This window comes from Pseudoliparis swirei, chromosome 15, assembly GCF_029220125.1.
Source record: "Pseudoliparis swirei isolate HS2019 ecotype Mariana Trench chromosome 15, NWPU_hadal_v1, whole genome shotgun sequence".
NCBI classification, from domain to species: Eukaryota; Metazoa; Chordata; class Actinopteri; order Perciformes; family Liparidae; genus Pseudoliparis; species Pseudoliparis swirei.
The window spans coordinates 14,196,522-14,214,777 of NC_079402.1; the positions used below are offsets into that span (position 1 = coordinate 14,196,522).

General features: G+C 42.8%; 2 protein-coding genes across 2 annotated transcripts; both read right to left on the reverse strand.

Moving 5' to 3' along the window:
• Positions 1-177: 177 nt before the first annotated feature.
• Positions 178-8,461, reverse strand: fbxw5 (F-box and WD repeat domain containing 5). The gene is made up of 11 exons (XM_056431813.1): positions 8,365-8,461; positions 6,955-7,150; positions 6,655-6,812; positions 3,979-4,162; positions 3,728-3,876; positions 3,283-3,603; positions 3,001-3,184; positions 2,726-2,873; positions 2,214-2,426; positions 1,507-1,797; positions 178-334 (listed from the first exon to the last, which is right to left on the reverse strand). Exons 2-10 carry the CDS (start codon positions 7,139-7,141, stop codon positions 1,512-1,514), a joined length of 1,830 nt encoding a protein of 609 aa, XP_056287788.1. The 5' UTR covers positions 7,142-7,150; positions 8,365-8,461; the 3' UTR covers positions 178-334; positions 1,507-1,511.
• A 2,553-nt stretch (positions 8,462-11,014) lies between these two features.
• LOC130205430 (PR domain zinc finger protein 12-like) lies at positions 11,015-15,799 on the reverse strand. The gene is made up of 5 exons (XM_056432801.1): positions 15,438-15,799; positions 13,860-14,050; positions 13,555-13,710; positions 13,212-13,326; positions 11,015-12,069 (listed from the first exon to the last, which is right to left on the reverse strand). Exons 1-5 carry the CDS (start codon positions 15,652-15,654, stop codon positions 11,639-11,641), a joined length of 1,110 nt encoding a protein of 369 aa, XP_056288776.1. The 5' UTR covers positions 15,655-15,799; the 3' UTR covers positions 11,015-11,638.
• Between the last annotated feature and the right edge of the window lie 2,457 nt (positions 15,800-18,256).

Below are 18,256 nucleotides of genomic sequence, written 5' to 3' on the forward strand. Positions count from 1 at the left end.
GATTAGTATTTTTTTTTAAGTCTGAGAATAATAATTTTAGGACAGTATTCTATTAAAATGCCAAAAAGGCAGTGTTGTATGTTATAAAACAAAAAAGATAAGCTATAGTATGTTGTAAAAAAAGTGGTTACAGCGCAGCTCGAAGGCTGAAACACAAACGGGTGACCGGACGAGAGCAACAGTGACAACACATTTATTGAAGTATACAGTCAGGATATTTGGAAATGTCAAGAGCAAACAAAACAACAGCAGTCGTCTCAGACGAGGAAGAGAAGCTCCAAGTTTAGGTGTTGAGCTTTAAAACCGGAAACAACATCAGCTGATGAGCAACACCCTGCAAGACAAAGAAGAGCCGGGAAACAGGACACTGACCCCTGGTGGACAGAAGGGGTCATCACAATATAAGTCAGTTAACTTAGTTTAAAGTGTCGTGGAATAGTCATTAAGTCACGAAAAAGTTCATTGTAGATAAGCTCGTGAAAAAAAGAGGTTGATATTGAAATAAAGTCGGAAATAAGTCAATGTATATAAATAAATGTCATAAAACAAAATCCATAGTGAAATGTCATGAAAATGTAAAATTATAAACATTGTAAAGAATTGTCAAAGAAAGTTATTAAGAAGCAATAGTGTAGTATGAAGTCTTAAAGGGAAAAAAAAGTCTGAACAAATGTGAAAAATGTCATGAAATAAAATAGTATAGTATTAAAGAGCCAGAAAATAATGCCATATCATAGAATGTCTTTAAAAGTCACAGTATAATATGTCACAAAAAGACATAAATTCGTAGGTTCCAAGTGATCCATCTGCATGTTTTCTTCTTAAATAAAAAATAGCTGGGAGACCAATTTCTGATTTATCTGTCGCTTAAGAAAGCCTGACAAAATTAAAGGGTGCATTATTGTGCTACAAATGAATAAAGGTGTATAAATACATTTCTACATAATATAGGCCCAAAAAACAATAAGCCACACAAACAAACAAAAATGTTGTTCAGTCATGCTTCACGCCAACTGTTCCTCATCGACTCTTCTTGATTAAATTACTCAATCATTCTACTTTGCATAGAGAGATCGATCATTTAAGGGACACAAACAATGGGAAAAGAAATAATTAAAAACCAAGGCTGGCTGCACCAAAAGCAGCTGACTGTCGTCGTCCCTTTTGGTTTTAAATGGTTGTATAATTATCAGAAAAATTTGTTCTCGGGTGTTTCTACTCAAAACATCAATTGGACATATCCATTAATAAGAGAATACATTTCTGAAGTAATTCTCAGTTACAGCATTTTGCCTCAGATGAGCCGCGATCACGAGGTTTTGTCTCTGCAGCGTTGACGTCACATCCCGTTACACCTAAAGTGCACCGGACCGGTTCATACAGATAAAAAACAGACAAACACCGTCGCTTGGGTAGCGACACGTGTGGACGTCTTTCTTATGCACTCAGGTGTCACGCTACGCTACACTATTCCCCCCCCCCACCCCCTGCTTCGTGGTTTCCAACCTGACTCATGGTTTTCCATTCACACTGCCGGCAGACGGTGAGTTCTTGTTGCGGCTCAGCCAGGACGGCAGGAGGTTGCGGGGCCTCGGCTGCCGGGTGGGGGCCTGCGCCAGGCGGACCATGCGCGGCGAACGCCACACCTTAATGGTGGAGTCATCGCTCGCAGACAGCAGCAGCTCCTGGTCGGCGGGGCTGAACGCCACCGAGTTCACCACGTCGTCATGCGCCAGGCGTGCCAGGCAGATGTTGTAGTGGCGGTCCCAGATGTAGCCATGTTTGTCCTCTGCTCCACTACGGGGAGGAGATTAGAGACGTAATCAGCAGAAGCTTTCGTGATATCATTATTTCAACATTATGGCAAAACAGAGTCTGTTATTAGTGGGGCTGGAACAAGCGATTATTTCATTTTTGATTTTTATGCAGGTGTATCTCCGACATCTTGCGAGTGTCGGTGCTTTAGAGACAATGTAAATAAATGACACGACAACAGGTGCTTAAAATTATTCCCGTCACATGTAAACACGGGAGCATTGTGACGCTTCTGTCAATGTAACATTACCATGGAAACACAGATGATTCTACGACACAAGCCTTGTGTTGACGTTACAATATCAATTCCCTTATCATACATGACAACTTTATGGCAAAACATAGGCAAATGAATGGCGAGGGCTGCCTATGTGAAGAGCTGCTCTTTGGACACCAACCTGGCAACAAAGTCTCTGCTGACGTCGAGGAAGATGAAGAAGCACTCATCGTTCGGCGTGAAGGCTCGGTGAGCGCGCAGGCTCCTTCTCTCCTCCCTCAAACTCTTCAGATCGATGACATGCAGGTCGATCTCCTCGGCAATGGGAGGGGGGGACATGGGGTCAGAGATCACACACCCGGCTGGCCACGCCCGGCTATTCACATAAAGGTACCTGATGAATGAAAGAAGTAAATTCATGATTCAATGCCAAACAGAAATCTGAAAAAAGTTGATTTTATGCTGAAAAATCTGTGAAAACAGAAAACACAAACATTAGATCCATATGTGAAAGCTGAACATCTCCAGTAATATAATAGCCTCCACTCTCCTGGGTAGACATCACATGAGATTTTGGCATATTTTCTCCTGTTTTTGCAAAACAGCATTTGGCCCTGGATGTTGCCGTCACTTTTCCAGTTCATTAATGTGAGCCCACTGGAAAGCAGACCGAATCTATACATATTGTATTACCTGTGGTCTGGAGAAAGGCCCATCCCAATGATGTGTCCATGGATATCAATAACATGGTCTAGGGAATCAAAAAACGCTTCTGAACTCCGCTCTTCCCCGAGTACGGGACCACAAGTGGTCATCTGGTCAGGCTTGATCCGCTTAATACCTAGAAAGGGGCAAACAGGACCCTGTGAGTCACCGACAGCATCGTGTGGAATTTTTCTGATACAAAGTTTCATAAATTCTGGCATTATTCCTTCATATTTTAGCTTTGATGCCTCAGCTTGACTTACCGATCTGGTGAGGGGAGTATGTAAGGCTGCCGGTGGTGAAGAGTAAGTACGTTTTGTCCTCTCCGTCTCCAGGCTCAGAGGGCTCAATGAGGCTGGACTCGGGGGCCTTCGTGTGGGCTTTGCCCATGACCTTAGCCACGTGGCTCTCAATCGCCAACTCCGTGCGCCCTACAGTTTTACAACTCTAACAGGGATGAAGAGAAGCACAAAAAAGAGGCGGAATGAAGAACAGTATGATTTTTTTAAAGCATCAAGAGGTCTTGAGTTTTATCTCCCACTCACCTGTATAACATGATCCATGCCTGAGATGGAGGGCTTAGCAAAGTGAGCCCTGGGAAGCCTTGCTTCCTCGCCCCTCTCCGCGCCCTCATCGTCTTCCTCACTGCCGGAAGTTCCCAGATCAAAGAGGAGGGGCTGGTGCTGCTGCGGCTGCTGCTGCCCTTTCTGCCTTCGAGCCTGGGATTGGGCCTCGTAGTCCAGCAGCAAATCCGGGGTGTCGTGACGACGGCAGTGGGCCACCATCACCGTGCGAATGGTGCTGGCGTTGACGTTCTGGATCTTGAAAAGGCGCTTGACTACGTTGGCGTTCTCCGATTCAACATCCTGTATGGGAGAAAGTAAAGGGGGGAGAAAAGAGACCTTGAGTGCGTCTTTGTTTTTGTTCTCCACCAAACGTGTTTGTGACCGGCTTGACCAAAGAGGCTTTAGCTGCTGCGCCGGGTCTCACCTGGAAGGCTTTGTTGAGCCAGAGCACCGAGCAGGACGTCATGTTGCCGATCCAGTGCAAGTTCCCCGAGATCAAGTGGGTCTCGTTCAGCCAGCAGCCGAACACATCGTACGGCTTGTTGCTCACACGCGACAACAGCGTGTAGTTGTCTGCAGTGTTTAAAGACATGGGGGGAACGGAAGAGTTTGAAACGCACACACTAACTCTTAGTTAAGGAAAGACCAAATGTGAGGGGGTGTTTTGGTTCCTACCCAGACTGATCACAGCGATTTCCCCCGACGAGGAGTGATGTGGGCCCAGATAGACACCAGACACGAGCAGCAGGGTGTCGTCAGTGTTGAACTGGGAGAACTGGGTGTAGCCCCAGTTAAACTCCCGCATGCTGGAGCTGTGCACCATCGAGATATTACCGTCCAGCCGCTCCGTGTCCCATAGCTGCAAACAAGAAGCCAGAGGACAGGTTTGAAAAGCAGTGAGTGGATGATAAGAAGGAAAACAGCAGATGGTGGTGACACATTTAGGGATCAGATCATTTATAAAGAGGGTTTATTGTAATTACATCTATATGTAACCAGAGGTTACTGCTTACACCTGTCAACGGGGAGTTTCCCTAACATGTTGCATCTGGGTTTAGTGGAAATCTGCTGATCGGGGAGCTCCAATGGACATGCAGGAGACAGTGATCATCATAAACCTGCTGTGAAAATGAAACCGTACGAAAGTTTCTCAACAAGCAGAAATTGCATTAACAAGTTTCAGCAAAGCAAGTTAATAATTGATCAGTGTTCAAATAATACACTTCCCGTGTTAATGCTGAATTAAATGACACATGCTCTGGCTCTCTTGGTCTTTTAATACTCATATTTTAGTTCAGGTTGTCTTTTTCTCTCACAGAAATTAGTTTTTGTTTAGTTATTATTTTTATTTTTATTTTCTTTTTTACATTTATTTAACCAGGAAATGCCTCATTGAGATTAAAAATCTCCTTTACAAGAGTGTCCTGGCCAAGACAGCAGCAGCAGCACGTCACACAAAGTTCCATACAATACAACATAAAACAGTGACAGACAATATATAAAAAAGAAGAGAAAAACAAAATCACAGCATGAATAAAACCAAAACTAAGACTCAAGTCACACAACCCAGCTTACACAGGAGCACATACCTCCGTCATATAAAACATCGACAGCTCGATGAATTTCCCTCCAATATTTTCAATCTATTTTTAAAAACACCTAAGGAGACCGGCTCCCGGAGACCCAGGTCTGTCTGCAGCAAATTCCAAGCCGCAGGAGCAGCAAACTTAAAACCTATTTTTCCCATTTCCAAACGGACATGAGGGACGGAGAGCAAGAGGAGGCCTTCAGCAGAGGTCACAGAGCGAAGATGGTAGCTTCCAGGATTTTTCAGCTGAATTAGAGTACAAAGATACGATGGAAGAATGTGTAGAATAGCCTTATAAATAAGGACATGCCAATGATTTTGTCTGCGGATGAACAGAGGAGTCCAACCAACCCTAGCATACAGGGAGCAATGGTGAGTCAGAGCCTTAACCCTTGTGTTGCCTTCGGGTCAATTTGACCCGATTCAATGTTTCACCCTCCTGTCGCCTTCGGGTCAATATGACCTGATTCAATGTCTAACCCTCCTGTTATTTTACCCTTGAGGTCAATATGACCCCAGCTATTAAAATCTCCAGAAAATTATTAGAATTAATATTGTTTTCCAAGTTTAAGTGTGAGGTACTTTATGTTTGTTTGTTGACTCCCGAAAGAACACCGACATTAAACATTGAATCGGGTCAAATTGACCCGAAGGCGACAGGAGGGTTAAATATTGAATCGGGTCAAAATGACCCGAAGGCAACACAAGGGTTAAGATTAGTTATGAACCTCAATGCTCCATGGTAGACAGTATCTAAGGAGTGGAGTTTAGTACATTGTTCCATGGATAGGCAACAGATCATAATGACTTCTCAATAACCTGCTTGTTCTCATCTAAAACCAGGAATATATATATTCCTTTTTTAAATGTTGAATCTGAGAAAGCATGCAATATAAAAATGTTTGTGTTTCACCCTAAAATGTCTGGATCCAGCTGTTAATAAGCTGCTTTGCTTCAGATTTGTGTTTCATCACTTGTTGCTTTGACAGCTCCAGATTCATTTTAAAGCTTCAAAGAACCAAGAAATCCAGACTCATGTCAAATCATCAGCATTATAACAGCTCCGTCATCCATGTAGGGAGAATGAACGCCAAGGAGGTGACTAGATAAAAAAGTGTTATGGTTACTTTTAGTCTGACCCTATTTTTGCCAAATTATTGATTGGAGTTTAAAATCAGCTGTTTTGCGGGTCTCTAATTCACAAGGTGAGCTGCTTCTCAGCAGAAAAGGTCCAACATTTAAAAAATATGATTGAATTAAGATTAAGATTAATTAAAGTTCTAATGAAACTCATAAAGAGTATTTACAACCTGGAGAAATAAACGGGGCAATAAATAAGAACACAAAGAGATTAGTTTTACATTTGTGAAACACACGTGTAACATGTTGAACTTTTAGGTTCACTTGTTGGAGCTCACTTGTTGGAGCTCACTTGTTGGAGCTCACTTGTTGGAGCTCACTTGTTGGAGCTCACTTGTTGGAGCTCACTTGTTGGAGCTCACTTGTTGGAGCTCACTTGTTGGAGCTCACTTGTTGGAGCTCACTTGTTGGAGCTCACTTGTTGGAGCTCACTTGTTGGAGCTCACTTGGGCCCTTAAAAGTGTGTTGGCCTACTTTGAAGCTGGACTACCAGTTAACCAGAGAAAAGAAAAGCTCTACTAAAGTTAAGTAACCAAATTGTAAACACAATCACATTTCACGCTGGCAGAAGGGGGAAAAAAGCTCCGGGCTGAAGGTAACCTCAATAACCTTTTAATCTCTACCTTAACAGTGCAGTCTTTGGAGCAGGAGGAAAAGCGGTGACCCTTGTGAGAAAAAGCCAGGTGGAGGACCTGGTCCGTGTGCTCTCTCAGCGTCTGAACCTCCACACAGGGGATACAGTCAAACAGGCGCCTGAACTCCCTGTACCATGACACCGCCGCTGCACAAAGAAAGATATAGGTTATTTAAACCGACAACAGGCCTCTCAATATCTGCACTCAAAGCTGGTTTTAATGTTTTTGTTTGTTTTGAACTGAATACAACTAACTTTGATTTCTTCTGTTGAACAAAAGATTATTTACCTGGGTGTCGGGGTACCGAACGCGGGATGCGGTAGTAGCTGTAGAACAGCTCCCTCCAAAGGAACTCATCTCTGGAGACAGCCAGCCACTGCCTGCAGGTCAGACCTGCTTGAAGCACATCATCATGGGGAAGATGCAAGAAGATCTCCAACACCAGGCTGTCCGGCAGGACTGGGCCACACTCCATCCTAACATCCTGTGTACAACACACACATCACATGTACATGGAGGTGATGTAATGTCTAGTTTCCGCTTAAGTAGCTCTACGTTTGTCAAAATAATAAAGCCATGACCTGAACTCAAATCGGATTAGATGCACTTGACTGATTTAAAAAAAATGCTAGGTCTTGCAAAATAACTAAAGTCAGTATTTGTTTTTACTCTTAGCAATAATATTCCACCGATAAGTTTGAAACGTTTTCTTTTATTCCAGATTTTAAATTAATAACAGACTCTCCACGTAATTTCGCTTGAAAAAAAAACCTTCACTGTGTGTAGCACAGAGAAATACCGACTCGACCTTGAGTAAAAACATCTAATCACTAAATTGTTTTTATATGAACTATCGGGGGGGGATACTTATAGAAATAAGACATATAACTAAGTATATATATTATATTTTAAAAGAAAAAACCCTGCAATCATTAAGGTTATTGTGACACCATCCAAAAATAACTAGAGGTCCCACCTTGTACGGGTATTTGAGCCCACCGGTGTGTATTTCAATACATGGACAGCACCGAGCAGCTTATTAAAGCGATCACTGTTCTGCTTCTCCATGAAGGCTCCTCGGCCACTGCGCTGCACGAGGAAAGGGAAACTCAAAAGGAGGGTTTGAGGGAAATGCACACCATCCGAGTTGCTGGTGGAAAAGAGCCACGTTAACGTGGGGCGTCCTCAATTAAAAGCTCAAACAGCGCATCACGTTAGTGAAATGCACGGAAACGACACTTGATAAGAAATAATCGGCACCCTCGTCTAACTCAACGAGCGCGTGCAAGCAGCTCTTCTTTGAAGAAACAGCCCGTCGGGTGAAGATGACCTAACATGGACATCGTTGTCGCATGTGCATAACAGTTAAAACCCATCACACGTTCCTGTGTTTACACTGAAAGCAGACTGTCTCGATGTTCTGGTCACTTATGACACGACGCATAGATAATGATCTGATGGCGAGCGTGCGTTTGTTTGTACTTTGTAAGTTTCATTTCAAACTATGCTAGCAGAAATGCCCATCAAGCTAACGTTAAACTAGCCAGCTAGCTAGCTGTTAGCTGACATTTGCTCTCAACTTTTAGCTTCGACATTTATTTCTGACAACAGGTGGTTACTTTTATAAACTCGTGTTTTCGTTGTAGGATGAAATGAGCTTGGCTCAGGTAACACGTGTTGACATAAACTGTGACCCACCTGCTGGATCAAAGTATGTTGGTGAGAAAATCAAGCGGCTAGCTAGAGCCGATAGATAGCCACAGAAAAAATGACAACAATCCTGCAGTAGCGGTGAGTCAACCAGACTGTACTGCAAATCACAGCATCATCGCTCAAGACTGTACGAACAGATCACAGCATCATCGGCCAATCGAGTCCAACTCAATCTATTCGGCTTTTAAGATACATTTTCCTCTTGATTATGATGAAACCATCTCTTGGCCATAATATATGCCCTTTTTTAATTTAGATACATTATCACGAGGCTGATTCTGATTTTCTTGTATTTTTACTAAATATATTAATATAAATTTATATATAATATTATTAATATATCTATTATTTTCGATGTATCTTTTCAATGTTACAATATTTTTGAATGAAATGTACTTTTGTCTTTGATTGCAGTTGTTATTGCAACTAAATGCTCATGATGGATATATACATATTCTAATATACACTATGTATACACATGAAAAGATGACTTGAAAAAGATAAACGTGGACACAATTATTATATTAATTACTGTTTGTGGCAATATGTCTTTGTTCACCATTTTCATGTCTTTGAAACAAACATGCAAAGGAAACATTAAGGAAAAGACATAACGGTAATACTATACTTCCTGTATCTGTGTGGTGGCCCATCAGTCAGTGAGTTTGAGTCTCTGTTACAGAATAAACGCTCGTTGGATCACATTGGAACGGACTACTTTAAGACTAACTCATAAGGAAGAAATTCATTTGGATCTATGCTTTGACTAATATTCTCTGGTAAGTAAGTATTCAAACTTTTTCATACAATTTAAACTGGCAATTTTTGTTGCAAAAAAGGTTTTATTAACTAGATGTTATTGAATGACATCTTTACCCAATAAACAGCCGTATTATTTTTCACTGTGGTGAGAAATACATTTGTATCAACTAGAGACTATAACATGAAAATGCAGGGTAGGATTGTGTGTAAGCGGGTTAAACCTGATAGGGTTGGGATCAGATTACCTGCCACAACATGATCTCAGGAGCAGTGCCACTGATACTTTAAACAGATAATATACATATTCCTGTCTGTTTCTTCCTTCCTTCAGCGCTGCGCAATGCCGCTGCGTGGATAACTTCTTGCTGTGGCTCCTCAAAGAAGGACAGAACAACTAGAGGATGACTATACCAGTGTCAAGGTGCTCCCAGCTGGGAAATAAAACTAATTTGAGATAATGAACCAATGTCGATGTGATGGCTAAACTGTCTTTTTTTCTTCAAGGTGCAGGTTCAAAAGTGTGGACAATCTCTAATGATGAGACAACATCCAGTCAAAATCCTCTTTAATTCCTTTTGGACAGAAGAGATGGCCACATTTCCCCTCCACCTTATTTATTTCTGAAGTTCATTAACTTGCAGTATGTTGATCTTGGTTGCTCTGTACTTATTATAATGATGACTTATCTGAAAACTCCTTGTTTGGAAGTTGGATAATGTCTGACAGAAGACATGTGCAGCAGTGGCTCAGAAATGGCGTATCTCCTGTTTACCAATTATGTATATGGAATAAATACAACGAGGTCAATACAGCAAGTTAATCCAATGAATTGTGTATGTGGTTATGAAGATCATGTCATTATCTCTGTAATGTAAGTCCACACTGTTTCTCTAGGAAAGGCTCAATTTTCTTTTACGAGACTCTCTTTTTCTGATTATCTGGCGCCACCCTGTGGAAGACAAAACAACTGCAAGTACCTTCTGATAGCAGCTAGACAGAACACTGATTTGTTCATCACTCACTTACAATGTAGTGTGTACGATTAAAACGTTTTCCGAATGTCCGCCTCTTTGATAAACATAAAATATTCCGTTTTGTTATATATTAACTATTAATTTCTACTTTTCTAAGCATTAAAAGGTTTTGATGAAGACAACTTTATTGTCCACAAAGGTGGAAAACTGGTCCATCTGGCAATTCATCAAAACACCAAAACGTGCATCCACAGACATCACACAACAAGAACACTGACAGTATGTTAACTCAAAAGAGAATACACAACATTTCAGAAAAGTAAAACGAAAGATTAAAATCCATTTCTCTAAGAAACGGATATGTAAATCCTTGAGAAACAGCAGCCAGGTAAACCCTGAACAAGTTGCAAGTCTATCAAAGGGCAGACACACTAAGAAGGGGGGGGGGGAGGAAGCCTTTGGCACTGAGCCAATGTGCTGTTTACCTGTCCAGTGTTTGACCCCACCACCTGCTTTACTCTGCTTGACTTGTCGCCAACTGAGAAAGTCAAAATCCCCCATGATGCAGAACAGTCAGTTTAGATAATGGAAGGAAGGTTTGTTTATAGACCTTTCTTTACGTATTTTACTGGTATGAGAAACAAACAAACCTTTATATTATTTCAAGAACCTGTTTCTCAGCAATGGTTAATTCCTCATAATATAATTATTTAAGTGATGGATTCATTCCTATTTGTATTTCCAACGTACTGCAGTGATATACGATATATATATATATATATATGATATCCATGAAGGATTAGGAAAAGACGTATATAATCTTGAATCGTATATACATGCCCGGAAAGCAGCAGCATCTGTTTTTTGATGGGTGACTTCTGAGAATAATTACCATCATGTGTTATATCTTATATTTATTTAGAATAGAAGAAAGCACAAATGTTTTTACATTCACATGTACAGTATAGCATTCAATACAATTTGACCAATACACAACAGTATAGAATACAGTCTGTGCAAGATTAAAGTGACAATTTCAGTTTACAGTGAGGATGCAGCTGAAACAATGTACACCGATGGCCATGTCCCTTAGTGTCGACTTACTCTACAAATATCTGACTGTTTTCACCTGAGCTGGCGAGGATGTGATGCAAAATAAAAAAATGTAGAAAATATCGGTTTTGTCTCACATTTGTGGTGATGTACATGACACGGGTTTAAAGATTACACAGATAATAACAATTTTTTTGTAAAATCTTCAGTGTTGTTTTTCAGCATATTTTCATCTTTCCAAAATACAGACACAAATTAAAACATCTTTCTGCTGGAATTCTGATCACAATATAGCGAAATAAACAAGCAATACAAATAAGGCAATATATTTAAACGTCTGATGCTTTGTTATCACATCAACTCCTTTATTTCCTGTGAAGGCCTGTCCCATTAGCGTCTCCTTTACTTCTCCACTACAGCTAGAACCTAAAGTGCATCGTTGTTCTGCATGACTGTCCCTCCGCGTGTCATCATAGCACCATGGTGGGGATGTGGTGCACCAGGGGCATCTGGTGGTGGGACATAGCCGTCGTCTGTGGGGGAGGAGGAGACACTTTGGACGACGCTTCAGCTGCGTGCGCCGCCGGTTTGTGCCGCGCGCTCTTCTGGTGCGCCCTGAGGCCCGCCAGCTGCGAGTAGGCGCTATGACACACGTGACACTTGTAGGGCCGCTCCCCGGTGTGCAGGCGCACGTGGTTTCGGAGGGTGGACGACTGGCTGAAGCGGCGGTTGCAGAAGCGGCAGACGAACGGCTTGTCCAGAGTGTGGATGCGCATGTGGGAGCGCAGGTTGCTGCGGGAGTTGAAGCCGCGGTGGCAGATGACGCAGCGCATCCGACCGGCGGTGATCGTGGGGGCGGGCGGGGAGCAAGAGGAAGGGCCCTCGCAGGAGTGGGAGTCCTCTGGCAGAGGGGACAAAAAAGAGGGAGGTGAGATTAAGTTTGTCTCAGATGGGTGCTGCCGCTCAGATATATCTGTATTTTGATATATTTTACAATTATGATGCAGATATTGATCCGTAAAAGTATCTGGGCCACCAATGCCAAAAAAAAATTCTGACGGAGTTGAAGCATAGCCTAAGCATGCATTACACTGATGATGCTGTCCTCGACCTGCGTTTCCTCTGGGCAGCATCAGACAGCTAGCTTACATTTTCTTTATGAATAAAGATGAATTATCTATAGCAACAACAGTACAAGCGTTCTGATCGGCTAATGGGTCGTCATGCCAGCCATGTATTGCCCTCCTCGCTGGTCTGATACGGATCCGTATTGCCCTCTTACGTCATTTTCAAAATGAGCGATATTGATAGACATCAACAGCCAAGAGCAGTGGTCCTCAAACTAAGGCCCGCGGCCCGCCTCCACATTTGGCCCGGCCCTCTGAACAATACCAGAGGCCGTATGATTTTTTTTTCAGTCTGGCCACGCAAATCCTAGACTAGCCCCTGATAAATAGAACGGAATAAGAATTCTCTCTCTCTCTTTTCTCTCTCTCCTCTCTCTCTATTCTCTAAACATAACTAACGTCAGTAAACACCTGGACGAGGCTTTGAAATCACGGAGTTTTTGTTTGTTTATTTTTTTAGGAAACGTCGGACCAGTTGTGACGTCATGTTTTCAGCAGCGCTAATGTTGTGGTTGATTTATCACAAAACAACGTTAGGGGACAAACACCGTCAGGATCTGTGTGTCTGATGCTGCGGGTAAGAGGAGAAGGAGGTGCAGCCGTTCGGTGGCGCGAGGAGCACTGCGCGGAGGAGGAAGTGGAGGAGGGAGGGGCGCGGCGGGGGAGAGGAGGGGGGGCTCGTGAGCGCCGCGGAGCGGGTCTAGGCGAAATTCTCACAAGAACTCAAATAAATGCCCCGTCGGATATTAAAACACATTTGGGGGGACTTGATGACAGAAAGAGTAACTTTTATTCTTAAATACGGATGAATAAAAAAAATGTGTCTCCAGCAAAAAGGGCACTTTACTCATCCAGGGCAAAGGGGCTGGTGCTTGAGCACCACTAGGGCTCTATCTGTGCACGTGCCTGCACTCACCATTCCTGCTTTTCTTCAGGTGTTCTTCATCTATCCCCGGAACTCCAGGGATTCCCAGGAACGTGTTGTGGGTGTTTCCATACCAGACAAGAAGCTCCTGGTCTGGCGGGATAGTCTGAGGAAAGAGGGCACACGTCAGCTGATGAGCATGTGGCTTTGTGGCTGGTGCAACATGACAATGAATATATATAGCTGTATTATATTACAGAAATCACATATCCAATCATCCCTCCTCTGGCCGGCAGACGGCGCTGTTCTAAAGGGCATTTACATAGCATGGCCAGTAAGATCCCATAAAGCCACTCACGGCCTAGTATCACAAGATACTCGAGTCCATTCTCACCTCCGACGCCTTGTAGAAGATGCTGCTGCCGATCTGCACCACCTCCAGGTTTTGCTCTTGTTCATTCCGGGCGCACTTGATGTAAGTCATCCAGCTGCGTTGGTCCTCCTGGCTGGCATCGATGAAGTAGCGCACCGTGCCGTCCTCGTTGAACACCTGAGCGCGCACAACAGCGAGAAAAAACGCGTAAATATCGAGAGTAAGTTATAAAACACCGACTCTGGATCGGCTGAACTTGGTCGTGTTTTACGCATCACGTGCTGCAAGCTGAATGAATTAAGTCTGTAGTTTAAGTCTGAGCTCACCTCCCACATGAGGTTGTTGTTCTTGAGCAGGTCCACGTGTTCAGGGGACAGGACTCTCCCTGTGAAAGGGCCCATCTCGGCCCCCGCTTTGATCCAGGTCTTTGAGAAGATGCCCAGACCTTCTCCAGGGATGGAGCTCTGGGCGATGATCACTTCACTGGGCAGCACCAGGCTGGACAGCTTCTGCACCTCTGCAAATAGAAATAAGAAACGTGAGCATGTTAAATGGAAGCTAAATATGGATAGATGTTTCAAATAGAGACTGCATTAAGATATGTGCAATACAACTGCACCAAAAGGCAGTTCCAATAAGCACATGGAGTCATGTCAATGCGCCTCATGCAACAGGAGAGCTGGAAAAGCCTTGAAAGCAGCTAATGGACTGGATCTTATTTTAGTCACGAAATATTACGCTACACCTTATCCTCCGTTTAATTCGATTAACTAGTTGAATTGAAAGTTTTTGTTGGGCAGAGAAACCCCCTCGGAAAGCTTTTTTTATCCCCATCATAAAGGGGGAAAAAGAAGGGGGGAAATCGTGCGCTTCTTTAATGTCAAAATCAAAGATCTTTTTTTTTTTTTAGGCTTCGCAAAAAGCCCGGCCGAATAGGGGTTAAATGGTCCTCTATTGCCCAGGGTCCAGCAATTTGTCATGCTTCAGATGTGATATTCATTAAAGTTTACTGGAAAAGAAACGGCTAATTCCAAATTCATTATCCTTTCAAGAACTTTGTTGCAATACATTTGCGCTGAATGAAATGAGGACTTGTTTAAAAGACTCAGGAATTTCTGCAACAAAAAAATGGAAAGGAGATTAGAAGGTTGACATGCAATGAATAGCATTAGATTTACCCTTCACGGTGCATTATGCGAGGAACAGCAAATCTTTTAAGGAGAGAGAAAGAGAAAAGCTCCGGAGCCCCATAGCTGCCAAGAGAGGAAAAGAGACTGTCCGGAGATTGATGAATGCGGGATAAAAACCCGGGACGTCTCAAAGAAAGGAAAGCTTTCTCTCCTCGAGGTTTAAGTGGAAACTTTCCCAGGTCAAGCACAAAGTTAACCAAATGAATTTAATGCCCTGCGTCTTTCAATCAGCGGCAGCTACACGCCTAACAAGCCTCGAAACGCGAGGTGCCAGCGCCATGAAAGAGTTAACGCTTTAAATGAGTCGAAATAAAAGCAGCAAACGAGGGAAAATGGAGAAAACAGCAACAAGTTGAGTGAGAGAAACTTTGGGAAATAAATGTGGGAGACGGGCAGTGGAATGTGTTTTGTTCCTGGGCGAGGTATAGTCTCCTTTGAATGAGGAGGATATATAGGAGATTATATTATTGGGACTAAATGCCCAAATGTGTATGTCAGTGAACAAATAAAGTAAAAGGTGATACAATCAAAACTAAACACATTATTTGGAAAATAAATATAGGCTATACAGGATTCATTAAATCTGTAATAAAATAAGAAAAAAACACATTTAACTAAATATATCCTTGACATTATTACAACCCCGAGTTCCAAACGCGCACAGCTCAATGATAACATTCAAGTGAAATCACATGGACCAGCGTGTCAGCCTACCTCCGACGAAGGACTGCGCCAGCACCTCCGCGGTGAAGGCGGTCTTGGGGCTGCCGCTCTGCCGCTCCTCCGCCAGGTGTTCGCCCAGCACGTTCCTCCACCTGCCGTACAGGAAGCTGTGCAGGATGTCCGAGGTGATCACGTCGGACAGCGAGCGGCTCGGACACTTAAATCCAGACTTGAGAACCAAAGCGTCGGCGGGTAGCACGGAGCCCATGTTGCAAATTAAAAAAAAGAAGAACCCTGCGAAGTGACAACAGCGGTTGCAGCTGCAAATGGAGCGATTTGAGAAGAAAAAAAAAGGGAAAGTAGAGCTGCTCCTCAGTGCGTCCTTCTGCTCCAAACCGTCTGTGCGTAAAGCTGCCCTGCCCGGCTGCGCAGGGTCTCTTTATATAAGTGGCCAGTGTGACCCCTGTCTAATAACTTATTAATGACACACCCCTCGCCGCGAGGAGCTGCCCGCTGCAGCGCACCAGCAGACATCCAAGGCGCGCAGCCGACCCACTAGAGAGGATAACCGTTGCCCAAACTTCATTTTAGGTGTTATCTGCATTTAAAGTGTCAAAATTAAAGCAACATTTTTTTTGCGACGCTGAAAATGTCTGAACTGTCGTTACATATATTTTAGAGTGAAGAAACATATGATGAAAGTTTTACGCGCATGGAAAGCCAGAAATAGTTGTACAAATGCAATGAAGTGTAAAATACAATTAAATTAAACGATTTCACGAAAAAACATGTCTGTATTTATAACAAAAAAACCATAATGCAACCAGGTGTCAGGTTGTACACAGAGAATAAAGACAATGTTCTGGAAGTTGGAGTGATAATGGTTCTGTGCACAAGTGGGTCATTGAGTCTGGGAGTTGCTCGCCCATTTTTTTCTCATGCATTTGTTATTCATGTGGTAGTAATAATTTTTTTTGTGAGGAGTTAGCGCGGGAATCACAAGAATGGAAACAAGCTCGACGTGGAGTTTTTTTATAGCATTGTTCACATGCAAAAAATGCAAAGCTGCTTTGACGTGGTTCACTTTTTCAAGCCCTTGTTGAGGTAAGCGGTTTAATATTCATGGTTGTTCGGAGCCCCTTCGGTATTGTGACAACGTTTAGATGAGTATATACGGCCCTTTTCTTCTCTATAGTCACAGTCCACTGTGTTTTTTCCTCTCTTGCCTATTTTTCGGGCTTGATGGACTGGGGCTAAATGGGCAGTTTTCCTTCTTTTCCAGCAGAGAGGACATCTTTATTCCATCCCCGGCTCACAGGTTTCCTATTCAGCTCCCCTCCAAGTAATGTCAGGGCCCTGAAAAGTGCTGCAAATCAATCTTTCATGGTGTTTTGAGGGCAATTTGACATCCATGCACTCCTCTTTTCACTCCAACAACTACAAGGGGATTGTCCGAAAAGGGGGCAGGTTGTGCTCCCTCTTTCTTTTTCTCTCTTTTTCTCTCTCGCTGGACGAATATGGATTATGGCAATTTAATGAGAAAGAAGATATGGCAACTAAATACAATGAAGGAGGTTTTTTTGTAGCTGAGGAGATAGTGAAAAGGCAAGGTGAGTGACAGGGCACGAAAAAAAGATTACTGTGAAACAGCTGCTTTTTATGAGCGGGCCCCTCCTACATTTGTCTCCTTTTCCCAGATGAAATTTCTCTGCTCTTTCAATGGGATTGTTTCTCATCTAGATTGATTTACATTTATAGCATTCATCGCACAAATCCGAGGTAAATGGCGAAGGACAGGGGGTGGGGCCGCTTCTTTATTAAAGAGGAATTAAATGAATTGAATTGGGGTAACGCATGGATTTGATTTGCTTATTTATGCATTAACCTATGGCATTATCTGGAGCTAGTAAAGCCGCGGGCATGTCAGCAATAGCAAATTATCCTGCTTAGCTGTTCCATTGTAAAACAATTTAAGCTATTATTCTGTCCATTTAAAGCTTATCAATTTAATGTGGATGATTGACAATTATTGCACAAAGAATGCGGTAATGGTTTTATTTCAAAGAGCTGCTGGGAAACCTATCAAAGAAAATCTTTTGTTTGTGGATAAATAGAGTTTAAGCTTATTGAGAGAAAAGAAAAAAGGTTGTGGGGGGGGGAGACTCGGTCATGTCAAAGTAATACATGTGAACGTTTAAACTTTAATGACAAAATAACTTAAAGTAAAAGACACATTTTTAAATAGAATACGTTATAATTAGATTAAAATAGACATTTTTTTATGTTCTTACTTTCGCGATAAATATAAGTTGTTTTCCTGGTAAAATAATAATCCCCTTTGAAAACACATGTGGCTAAAACTCCTATTCACATTACGAATCAGTGACACGCGCGCACACACCTGCACAGTGCTGTCATCCAACCAGCTGGGAGGAGAGAGTCTCTGGGGATCCTCCGCAGGGTCCTTAAAAACAGATTACGGTGCCACAGTGTGGAGGAGACCGAGGATCGGCTCATCGGTTGCAAAGGTGAGCGAGGTGGTGCAAGTCCCACCACCTCCTCCCTCCCCAAAGAGCGGGGTCCTCCACCCTCCCTGGTTGGACAGCGCAGGGGGGGAGTCACGACACCTGCTTGATGTGGAGGAGCAGTTCACCTTAATTTACACAGCGAGGAGAGCAGGTTTTTAATTGTTAAGCCTCAAATATTAAATTGGGAAAGTGTATTCATCCTCTCCAACAATTAAAACAATCACTCAATGTAGTGCGAACACACTGCAGGCGAACAGTAACTAAACATGTAATGTTGTACTCGAGTCACTCCATTTCCACTATATACTCTATTTGACAGCTTTAATTAGCGCAAATTTCAAT